The sequence below is a fragment of the Carassius gibelio genome, chromosome B5 (assembly GCF_023724105.1).
Source record: "Carassius gibelio isolate Cgi1373 ecotype wild population from Czech Republic chromosome B5, carGib1.2-hapl.c, whole genome shotgun sequence".
Lineage (NCBI taxonomy): Eukaryota > Metazoa > Chordata > Actinopteri > Cypriniformes > Cyprinidae > Carassius > Carassius gibelio.
Window position 1 is genome coordinate 32,257,572 of NC_068400.1, and position 12,781 is coordinate 32,270,352.

At 39.0% G+C, this 12,781-nt stretch overlaps 1 protein-coding gene across 1 annotated transcript; it reads left to right on the forward strand.

Annotated features, from left to right (window-relative positions):
- Window positions 1–6,904: 6,904 nt before the first annotated feature.
- Window positions 6,905–12,781, forward strand: LOC127957202 (NALCN channel auxiliary factor 2-like). The gene is made up of 3 exons (XM_052555631.1): window positions 6,905–8,098; window positions 8,240–8,411; window positions 12,095–12,781. The coding sequence occupies exons 1-3, from the start codon at window positions 7,373–7,375 to the stop codon at window positions 12,400–12,402; spliced, it is 1,206 nt and encodes a 401-aa protein (XP_052411591.1). The 5' UTR covers window positions 6,905–7,372; the 3' UTR covers window positions 12,403–12,781.

Genomic DNA, 12,781 nt, shown 5'->3' on the forward strand with positions numbered 1-12,781 from the left:
CTCATTCAAACCATGTTTTTTTCACGGTATTTCATGGAAGTGCTGCATTGGTTTGTGTGCTAACCCTAAGAAACATCAATGAAAATAAGCCCACAGAGTCTGTTTGGTGTGTCTTTCTGTAGTTCGTGCTAAAAAACTAATTTACCCAGCCAGCGCAGCTCTCCGCACCTCTCCTTTCATCTTGAGCAAATTGTCAGATCTGTGATATATGTGACAGTTCAGGCCTAAATAAGATGACGATAAAATCAGACACATGGTGTCATTTCATTGCCAAGTGTAAATTCGAACACCATCCTGTTCAAAACAAAACACGCAGACAGACAGCTAATTGAAAATGTCATTGAATGTCATTTCTTCACATGAGTGCATCGTACTGTTCACCCAGTCTAAATACACCTCTTGCTTTTTTTTAAGGTTGTGTGTGTGTGTGTGTGTGTGTGTGTAAAGGATGGGAGTAAGTGTATTTATTTCACAAAGACAAGAGTTCAAGTGTTGAACAATATGAGCAGTTAACATTTGCAGAAAGATAGATAGATAGATTAGAAAAGACAACTGTAATTCTATTTTTCAGTATTACTGTTCTACTTTATTTTTTTATTAAATAAATGCAGCCTAGGTGAGCATTAGATACTCCATTTTAAAACTTTGTTTTATTATTTTTTTTATCTTACAGACCCCAAATTTTATTCGATAGATTGTGTAATTTTTTCATTTTTCTTTCTAAAAGTGTGAAATGGACTTCTGCCTGTCCGCCACAGTTCTCGCTTGTGGTGCCATCAGCCAATCAACTCAAGAATGATTAGTCAAATGGCATTTACAGCTCAGGTGATTGAGCTGAAGAAAAGATGGCAACTTGCCGATTGCTTACTTCCACGGGGTCCTATGCCAGCCAGCAACTGCCATTGAGATAAATGGGAATGTTAACAGATTTCTCCAGATATTACAGACCTCCTTAGATGTAGAGAGACAGGATGTGATGGTAATTTTCCTGGTGCTCTGTTGTAAAGTCCTTTAACTTCATCCCACATCTACACACTCACACTGAATCTGATCGACCATGTGATTGCACATGCTTTACCTCACCTCATCTTTGCACTGACACTAATGTAATTTGGCGAAGAGGATATTTTTTCTGTCATTGGGGAAAGTGTACAGGGCCGTGGACCACACATTCAGATGCAGACTCATACACACAGGCTGTAATATAATTGTGAGTCACTGTTTGTATAGCTGAGCGGATACTGGCTCTCCAAACTTCAGCTCAGAACAGCGGTCCTCAAGAGAAGCACACACACTCCATTGTCCTTCATACAAACACACACACACACACACGCACAAACAACATGTTGGGTCTTACAGGTCTCGGGTTTGACTTGCTAACTGCAGGTGTTGCTTCTGTTTGTGTCAGTTTGAACATTTACATGAGTTTTAAATTATGAATTTGCCCCCCTTTTTAATCAAAATGCCACACATCATACCCAGGAACATGGTTATGGCTAATTCAAAACTAAAAGACTAATGAAATTAATATTGTTAGTATTGAGGGAGTCTGGGGAAAAACTGTGACAGGCCATCACTCAACTCCATCTGTGAACCACAGTGTGGGGTCTCATGGCTTGGACATGGGGGGCTTCTGCTGGCCCTACTCACTTCTCTTCATGGATAACATATATGTCAGATGGATTTAGTTTTTAAGAGTAAAACATCTTGGATACAACCAAACATCTTAAAGTTTAAAAAACTATTTTCTGTTGTATTTACAAATGTAATTTATATGCGATGGCAAAAGGTACCTTTCAGTATAATCCAGTCTTAAATGTCTCATGATCATTGAGAAATCATTTTAATATACATATTTGCTGCTCAAAAACATTTCTTAATATCATCTGTGTTTAAAACTAATTGTGCATCTGCTAAGATTAATAAATGCTGCAAAAGTATTGTTGATTGTTAGTTCATGTTAGTACATGTATTTAACTAATGTTGTTAAAGGAAACCATATTGTAATTTATTACTAAAAAAATTATATATTTCTTTCTTATAATGTTTCTTGAATTACATATAGATACATGCATTTAAATGTCAGGATCGGAAGAAGACCCACACAGCATCCTGAAAATATGAGCAGATCTGCCATTAGGAAAGCTATTTCTAATTCAGACATCGAGTTTGACTTGTCTCATGAAATTCACAACAGATATTCAAGCAGACTTTTTATCCAAAGATAAACATCACTGCAGTTTACCTAATAGTGTTTAACAAGGAGACAAACAAATTTATCTCCTGTCTGTAGAAGGACAAACCTGAAGAGAAGGTTAGTAAAGGTTACAAGAAGAAAGAGAAAGGTCATAGAGAGGTTTGCCTTTAGCAAAATTGTGGGAAACAAGTCTTAGCTCTTTAACCAAAGTTAATTAATCTCTACAAATGATTTAATATGGTTAATATCAATAAATAATCCATGGAAACATTCTTAATGTCTTCACTTTACATGCTAGACAAAAGTGATGGCAGTCCAGTTGTAGTTCTTTTAATGTGAGAAATCAAAACAATAAAACAGAACGCGCTTTAAATGTAGTTCCTGTGTGCTGTAAGTGTTAACAGAGCAGACCGAAATCAATTTTGACTGAAGGGAACCTGAATACTGTCATAAGAAACTGTTTAACTGAAGGGCTTTGACTTATGTGTGTTTTTGGTGCAGATTTGCGGTTTCTATGGCTCCTTATGAAGCAGTGGGTTGTATTTCTGAGAATTCCGAAGCACAGAATCAATCAGCACATTTCATTACGTACACACACACACACACACACACACATTCCACACAGAGGTATGTAATGCAGATTCTGCTGCCCTCTTCTGTCACTGTGACAAACTGCAGTCTTGCAACAACTCTCTTTAATACAGACTTCCACTATCACCAAATACAGGACAAAGTCCACTGCTTTACTTCCAAAATACTTCACTTCATATTTCACTGTATAGTTTCACTTTCTGAGAATGACACTCATAAAGATAAATTGTGTCTTTTTGATAAGTGTGGTGTTCTCAGCTGGCCTCAGCACATTCCCAACTTGACCTTTATCTATCAGGGGTCAGATGTCAAGGATCTTGGTGAGTAACTCAGTAATGTGGATGAGGGGGGCACTTACATACACTTCAACCCCTAATCCAAGGCACAGCAACAGTGGAAAACGAATTAATGTTCACCTCCAAAATCGGGATAATAAAATTAGATTTTTTTTATTTTCTGTACAGTATATGATTGGTTCAGTAGAGCTCTCACTTGACTAAAACTGTATGTGAATTGTTTCTGCATCCATTTTGTATGTAAATGCCAGCATGTGTGTTCTTTGTTGGTGTGTGTTTCGTTTGATCTTCATCCCATCTTTGAAGTTTGACTTATGCCCTCTCAACTGTGACCCATTGTTAGATAAAGCTGCGGAGGGGTTTGGTAATTCATTCACAAAATGAACATATACGCAAAGGTTCTCTCAGTCCTCTCAACAGCACAAAGCTAAAGAGTATATCAAGAGAGAAAAAAAAGAAAAACAGAGGAAAAGATACAGTGGCAAGAAAACAAATGAGAACCAATGAGAATTGATTTAAGAGCCAAACTTTTAAAACAGGATGATCAGGGTAAATTGTACTTATTTCAAAGAAATCTCAAAATGTTGCATCTCAAAAAATACTGTGAAAAAGTGTTTTAGTTTTTTTTACAATTTAAAAAATGAAACTTTTGAATATTCTAGATTCATTACATGTAAAGTAAAACATTATGAAGGGGTCATATGATGCGATTTAAATGGAGTGTTACAACCTTTTGATGCATAAAGAAGATCTGTAAAGTTGCAAAGACTAAAGTCTCAAATCCAAAGAGATATTCTTTAAAAAAGTTAAGACATGTGCAAGCCCAAGAAACGGCCCATTCCTCACCAAAGCAACGGGCTGTTCCTCACTAAAGCAACGGGCCAAAACTTGCTCTAATCTGAAAAGAGGGCTTTGGACCACTGGACAACAGTCCAGTTCATCTTCTCCTTAGCCCAGGTGGGACGCCTCTGATATTGTCTTTATTTGAGCAAATTCCTTGACACGTCTGTGTGTGGTAGCTCTTGATGCCTTAACCCCAGCCTCAGTCCATTCTTAATGAAGTTCACTCAAATACTTGAATCGATTTTGCTTGACAAACCTCATAAGGCTGCGGTTCTCTCGGTTAGTTGTGCATCTTTTTCTTCCACACTTTTTCTTTCCACTCAACTTTCTGTTAACATGCTTGGATACAGCACTCTGTGAACAACCAGCTTATTTGGCAATGAATGTTTGTGGCTTACGCTCCTTGTGAAGGGTGTCAATAGCTGCGTTTACATGGACACTACTAATCCGATCGTAATAGGACTAGAAGCACAATCACAATAAAAAAGGTCACATATAAACACGCAATCAGATTGAATTGGCCAGATCCGACAAAAATTTTGATCGGATTGTAGGGGGTGGATAATCCCTTTTGTAATACGAGCAAGAGTACATGTAAACACTTGATCGAATTGAAAACCGAAACAGGAAAGTATACTGCGCATGCACAGTGACGTAGAAATAGCGTAATGATGTATGACGCACGGAACGATCTGTTCTTCCTGGTGACTAAAGTGTCATAAATAAGTGTCCTAAATAAGACTCTCATCAACAGAGGACTAGTTATGGGTGCTTTTACACTTTTTTTTTAAGTAACCTTAAGCAGCACAACAGTTCATGTGCTGGTTGTTTTCTAATTAGGACCCGAAGTAGATAAATATCACGTGTGCTTTTTAAAACTCTGTATATTCATGCAGTGTGTGCATGTCAAAAGAGTAAATCCGATAAGAAGCTTGTGACATGTAAAAGGGCATATCAACCCAATCACTTTATTCAGTTTTCTTGTAAACACCCCGTTCGGATTCGTCAATCAGAATGAATTCATTCCGATAGAAGCAAAAAGTGTCCATGTAAACGCACCTAATGACTGTCTTCTGGACAACTGTCAGATCAGCAGTCTTCCCCATGATTGTGTAGTCTAGTGAATCAAAATAAGAGACCATTTTGAAGACTCAGGAACCCTTTGCAGGTGTTTTGAGTTGATTAGCTGATTGGCATGTCACCATATTCATATTTGTTGAGTTTTGGTGGGTTTTTGCTAAATGTGAGCCAAAATCTTAAACTTAAACTACTTCAGTCTGTGGCAATGAATTTATTTAATACACAAGTTTCACAATTTGACTTGAATTACTGAAATAAATGAACTTTTCCACGACATTCAAATTTATTGAGATGCACATGTGTATGAAATATATATAATTGAGATACCATAAGTTGACCCACATGAAATATGGGCACACTGTATTCCACCAAAGGTTCAGCAGATTTCAGTGGAATTCAGTACACCCAGATCCCATGTGGGCTTGATTGTGACATTTACAAGGAAGCAGCATTTTCCTGCTGAAACTTGATTACAAGCATGCTCGAACATAGTTCAGCTTAGAACTCAGAAAACTGAACCACACTCAAGAGAGGCATCATATTTGCATATATGTGTGTAGAAAAAGTCATGTACTTGCTTGTCTAGGGAAACGACAAAGTTTGTGAGCCACTACACCAAGAAGACCTGTGATCCAAAAGAACTAAAAAAGTTGCAACATGAGGATCCTCCCTGTAATTAGCATTGTGTATTTCACTCTGGATAAAGTCTTCTACTAACTAACATGACCTTAAACGTCAAGCCATAAGAGGAGTCCCAGTCATCTCTCTTACGAGAACTCTCAAAACGCATGCTGTTTGAGGAGAATACTAAGTCTTTTATAAGCCCTGCAGGGCTTGCAAATGCTCCAGAGTTTATTTAAAACCAGTAAAAGATCTGGACGGAGCTCGGCCCGGAAACACACCTAGTCCCTCAAGGCTTATTATAGCACAGGATGAAAAGTCCAAAAGATAAATCACACCCTCTCCTCTCAATACTCAACAGAGCCCCTCAGCCCACATTTTCTCAGCTAATGCCTCCAGGTTTCGCACTGCAGTTTAATTGGGTTTGTAGCGCCATCTAGTGTAAAAAGAAGAGGCTTGTCTTATATGACAGAATACATGTCATTCACATATTCATTCATGCAAATATCTATCTATCTATCTATCTATCTATCTATCATCTATCTATATGTATGTCTGTCTGTTTATCCATCTATCTAGACTCCCATACAGTAAATCATGATAGAAAATAATTGAAGTAAAAATAATTGGTAGAAAAAAATAGAAAAAAAAAACCTTTGGGACAGAACTCCTAGTTAATTGAAATCAATATTTCATTCACACAATATGAAAAATTACTTCCATTAAATGAACTGTAGGCTACATCTTAGCTACAATTGTAGTTAATGCATTTACAAATACATTACTTTCTAACTGGAGCAGTCAATAACCACTTTGCACGTCCCTTGCAAAAAAAAAAAAAAATCCATTAATCCTCACAACTGTGACATAATTGTGGTTATTGGGAAAGTGCTGTAGTTGTTTTTATTGCCATGTAATATTTTACAGGAAAATCACATTCAAAATTAAAATGAGTCTTTTACCCAGGTGGCCTTTTATTTCCACTGAGTGTGAGGGGATATTTATGTTAAATGAAATAGATAGATAGATAGATAGATAGATAGATAGATAGATAGATAGATAGATAGATAGATAGATAGATAGATAGATAGATAGATAGATAGATAGATAGATACTGTCAGGTATTTTGAGCCTTGTTCCACTGCTAAAACGACGTGGTATTTGTAGTTTTATTTTATTTATTACCGAAAAGAGATGAAAATGACATGAGGACGTTTACAGTCTATATATTTCCTCACGCTCGTAACCATAGCAGAGTGAGAAAAGCGGGGTGATTCCTCGCAGGGTGGGGTGGGCAAGAATTGAATGGTGAGCGCATAGTGAATGAAGTTTCGATGGAGGAGGCAAGGATGCGCGCGATAGCGCACGCGCCACATCCCCTCCTTCAATTAAAACATCTCAGGGTTCGTCTGAGTGCGAGCGAAGATGGCGACAGAGTGAAGAAGACCAAGGAAAGATGACAAGCCCCCTACAGACAGACAAACACGCACGAGTTCCCGTGAATGAGTAGACGCGGCTACGTACGATGTGTTGTCAAGGAGATGCAGGGTAGGTGATGGAGTCTCGCGGCATGTGCTTTATCATGCACTGTCTCGGTAATTCAGACGCAGGTGTTTGCAGTGCAGCTTGAATTTGAGCAGCAGGTGAACGGGACGCTTCGAGCCATCATGTAAACATCGCGGTGGGGAATATTGCGGAGGAGACCCGCCCGTGTGAGCTCGCGCTGTGTCTCCCCCTCTAAAATATGATCACGGGCGCCTGGCGCTGTGGAAGGAAACTTGAAGCCGAGTTAGAAATCTGCCGCGTGACCGAATCTGTCGACAAACCGTGCGCGGAGCCAGATAAGGTGCAGAGATGGCGCATGAGCCTCGCGTCGTTGCTCTTTTTTACGGCGCTGCTGTCCGATCACCTCTGGCTCTGCGCAGGAGGCAAGCTCCGCTCGAGAGACCGGACTCACCGGAGGACGTGGAGCAACGCGAGTCACGACGCCCAGAAGGGCCTTCGCGATGAGGACTGCGGGGTCCTCTTGAGCAATCTGACGGAAAACGGGCCAAAGTGCGTGGAGGCTGACGCGCGGCGTCGCGCGCCTCTGGAGTCCGCGTGCTCTACGCTTTACCGGCAAAAGAGCGGCTTGGTGAGCACCTCCTATTCTGTGCCGGTGCCCACGGTGTCGCCACACGCGTTTTTAGAGTACTTCCGGAACCTCAGCTTGTCCTTTTGCGACGCGCTCACAATAGCGGACCTACTGGAGAGCATGACCGGACCTGACGGGCTCAACTGCAGTCTGACGCGTGTCATTCGTGACCTGTTCAGCGGCGGACCGGAGGACGGGGACCTGTGCAGCGCTTGTGTTCACGCGTACATCCGACTCGACCAACACGCTCAGGAAAAATATGAGGAGTTTCAAGTCCTCATGCGCAAATTCATGGCGGATGACTACTCAGTGCGCGCGCAAACACACCTGTGTCAGGTGAGAGGCTCTTTTTAGTCACTTTGAATGAGGTATAAACATAATACATGTAGATGCATTTATTAGCAATGCCAGCCATCCACAAGCTTAAGTACCAATTCAGCATACATCTGAATAAGAGTCTGGTAATGTGTGTTTCAGGCAGTGTATAAAGCCTGGCTCTGTGCAGAATATTTTCCGGTTCCTCATCAGCAGTGTGTGAGGTGGCTTCCATGCAAGCACTACTGTGGTGAGGTCACAGCCAGCTGCCCCTTCATCCTACCTGACAATGACCATCTGCTGTATGCCGGTCTGCCAAGCTTTCTCTGTGCAGGTAAATCACAGAATACATACACTATATGGCCCAGCATTATATGTGATGTGCAGTCCCTTCTAATCGTCAGGTTTGGCTGCTGCAGGAACTTTAATGAATTGGGGTTTTCCAACTTTGTTGCAACAGTCTGGTCTTCACAAATCCCGCTGAACAGCTTTGGGATTAATTGGAACAGAAAGTTCATACCCAAGGTGTTCAGTGGGGTTCAGGTCTGGACCTTGTGCAAGCCAATCAAGTCCTTCCGCAAGGGACTCAGTAAACCAATTTTACACAGACTTTGTTGTGTACACAAGCTCATTGCTATGATGAAATAAAAGGGGACCTTCTTCAGACGTTGAAGTAGAAAGTACAATTCTTAAGAACATTCATCCCCAGAGAAATACCTTGAAATACAGATACTTTTGGTTGATATTATGGCATAATATTTAATATTTAATTATCATATTCATAATATGTGACCCTGGACCACAAAACCAATCATAAGGGTCAATTTTTAAAAATTTAGATTTATATATCATCTGAAAGCTGAATAAATAAGCTTTCCATTGATATATGTCCGAGATACAACTATTTGAATATCTGGAATCTGAGGGTGCAAAAAAATCTAAATATTGAGAAAATCACCTTTAAAGTTGTCCAAATGAATTCTTAACAATGCTTATTACTGATCAAAAATTAAGTTATTATTAGGGCTGGTAATTAAATGCGTTAATCAGATTAATTATGGAGAAAAATAACGCATTTAAATTATTGACGCATTTAACGCACTTGACCCGCCCCAGACAGTCAATTGATGACTAATGTGAGGCAGGGCAACAACTTACTGCGTGATGGAGCATAGAGAATATCCCTAAAATACAAGTTATGGGGCAAAATGCCCCTGTTTGAAATTTTGTCTCATCTTTACATCACTTAGTTAAGAAATATCACATGAGAAGTAGAAGTGCAATATCACACAAGTGCAAATGTGATACTCATACAAAAGTTCATTAAGAAGTTAATATTGTGTTATTTTAGACACAATGTTGTCCACATTTTGAACGAATTTGGTGAACCATTTGGCACGTTGAACCATTGGCCATAGTCGCATTGGCTTTGAAATGTAGCTGCACAGACCGAACAGTGTATGACATCAAAGTACCGCGAGAGTGATCTAAAAGTACAAGCAATCGCCAGCTCTCTAAGATTTTGCGGTTCTTTGATGCCACACAGCGATCGGTCTGATGGTGATGATCCGCTTCAAGTCGAACAAGCCTAATGATTCAATGAACCATTCATAAAGAACCATTTACTACACTCCTGAGTGATTCGGCCATTTGAAGGAATCCAATGAATGAATAAGTAACTCAATGACTTAATCATTAAGACATTTACCATCACCTACTGGCAGTTTATTATTTAGAGTATATTTTCATTAAATAAATAATTTAATATTTTCATAGTAATAATAATAAAATTAAGAAAATAAATTATTAAAGTTATAGTTCACCCAACCAAAAATGACAATTCTGCCATCATTTAGTCACATTGTCCAAAAGAGTGAGCTATATGTAATACATTTTATCAAACAAAATATTTCTTGCTGAACCTACTTTTTGTAGTGCCAGTTTGATGCTTGGCACAACAATTACTTAAAATTATCTTTTCAGAGTAATTTCTCCAAATTTGATAGGCGATTCATTAGATTAATCATGTAATTAATAAGATAAAAACAATTAATCGTTTACTAGATGAAAAGCTTAAATGAAAATCAGAAATGTGGGCTTAGCAACTAACAAAAAATTTTAAGCTGAAGTACTAAATTTCCTAAATAGAAATCGTGAACCGATATAAAACAAATAATCACTTTAAATCAGTTAATCTCTAACTTAAAGTAAAACCTGAAAATATAAAAGCTTGTTCAAATACGGTGCCCTGTATAAGTATTGGGACAGTAAAGACAAAATTGCTCTCTCTGCTGTGGATTCAAGAAATCTTTAAATATGACTGAAAGATGAATATGAATGTATAAGATGAATGTAGTCAAAACTACAGAATGTCACATTTTATTATTGGGTGATTCAACACAAAGATGTTTTACCAGCTAAGAAGATCAGCACTTTTAGAGTTCATCCCACTACCTGATGTGAGCATAAGTATTGGAACAGTTGCCTCACAGGTCTTTCTAAGTGATCAGTTGTGTCCTGTTAAATTAATTGTTCATATATTGAAAGCAGGGAATGTGTCTTATAAGTTATATCCATTGCTTCTGCATTCTAAGTCTTGCATTCGATGATGACACACACAAACCAGGATGAAGATGAGGAAGCCTACTCTGAAAGAAAAGCAAGCGATTTTGGATGCTAAAAGAAAAGAGGAAGTCAATTAGACCTATAGCAATAACAAAGGGCATGGAGAAATCAAGAGTTTGGAAACTACCGGCGACATCAGCAACCAACCATGACCAGATTGGCTGAGAAAAGCAACTGCAGTTGATGAAAGCTGTGAAAATGAACCCTAAAATATGTGTCTGTAAAATCACCAACAACCTCCAGAACCACCAGAAAGCTGTGCTTATGCTCTGACAATCTACTGTGCACTGGAGACTTTGACAGAATTACAGAGGCCACACAGCAAGATGCAAATCTCTGACCAGCACCAAAAATAGAAAGGCAAGATTAGAGTTTGCACCAAGCACAAAGGTTAGCCAGCAGAGTTTTGGAACTGAGTTTTATGGACAGATGAGACAAAGATTGACCTTTATCTAAGTGATGGGAAAGCAAATGTGTGGAGAGAAAAGGGAACTGCAAATGATCCTAAGCATACAGACTCATATGTAAAGCATGGGCATGCATGGCTGTCTCTGGAACAGGGCGTCTCAATTTTAGTGATGACTTAGTTAATGTATGATGACAGTAGCAGAATGAATTTAAAAGGGTTACAAAACCAATATTCAAGAAGAGTCATCAGAAAGCATTTTGCATATTGCATCAGAACAATGACCCAAAACACAGAAAAGCATAGTCTTCATTGCACAAATCAATCTCCAGATTTAAATCTAATTAAACATGAATTTCACCAGCTGAAGAGGAGACTAAAGGCAGACATTCCCCAGAATAAGGAACAGTTGGAACTGGCTGCTTTAAAGGCTGGGGAAAGCATTTCAAAGGAGTCTGGTGATGTCTGTGGGTCGCAGACTCACTGCTGTCATCGCACGCAAGGGATCTGCAACTAAATAATAGTTTTTAATCTCTTACATCTGCCTTAAATTCAGCTGTCCCAATACGTCTGCTCACATCAAATAGCGGGATGAAATAAATGCTGGGATTCTGTCCTTTTTATTTGATAAAACATGTATGTGTTGAAACAGCTAATAATAAAATTGTGATGTTCCTGTAGTTTTGTCTCATTCATCTTTTAATCCTATTTGCAGATGTCTGAACTACACAGCAAACAAAGCAATTTTGTCATTACTGTCCCAATACATATGAAGGGCACTGTATGTATAAATAATACTATAAAAGCATATAAATAAAAATAGAGTTGGACATTATGAAATGAATGACCTGCTGTTCAGTGAGTAAATCGGATTAATCAAACTGATTCATAAATGTCCAGTCAGAAATGTTTGTTTTTGATTCACCATAATGTCTCGGTACAGTTTTGTTCCTGTTCCAGCCTAGTGTTTTTCTCTTTCTCATCAGGGTTTCACGAGGAGTATTTGAGCAGTCAGGGTCCAGACTGCTGTGATGTCAGATGGAGTGGGTGTGACTCTGCTGTAGGCGCTGCATGTGCTTTGACACACCTCCCGGGCTCCTTCTCTTTGCATAGGAGGTTATCATCAGCAGCGGTGTCGTGTACAAATCGTCTTCATGGCAGTAAATTGAAACTGTGTGTGCTTGTTCTCTTCTTACTACACACTGTTATCCACATAACAACATTGCAGCATTGCAGCACTGGCTCTTTGGAGGCAATAGTACCTCTAGAAGACGTTCCCATGAGGGAGGAGTAAGAGACTAGAACATCTCCCTCTTCATTGGAAGACACACATGCTGTGAAAACGTTTTTGTCTGCTGTGCATGAGACGAATCTTACCAAATGCCTGGAAAACACAGGAAGTCTCGCCACCGCTGAAGCGCCTGTGTCTGTCTTTTTAAGGGTTGGAACATCTGGCTTGATATGAGCATGCATGTTTGTGTGAAGTGAGTGAGCGAATGAATGTTTTTAACTGTTTTTCAGTGTTTGTTTAGTTTGTTTTATCAGGACTAACACTGTTCATGAATGAAAATCTTGTTTTGTTTTAGACAACATTCTTGGAAACAAAACCAAATGTATGAAGAATAAATGGATGACATTGTTACATTTCTCCTAATAAAACCAACCCTATTGGA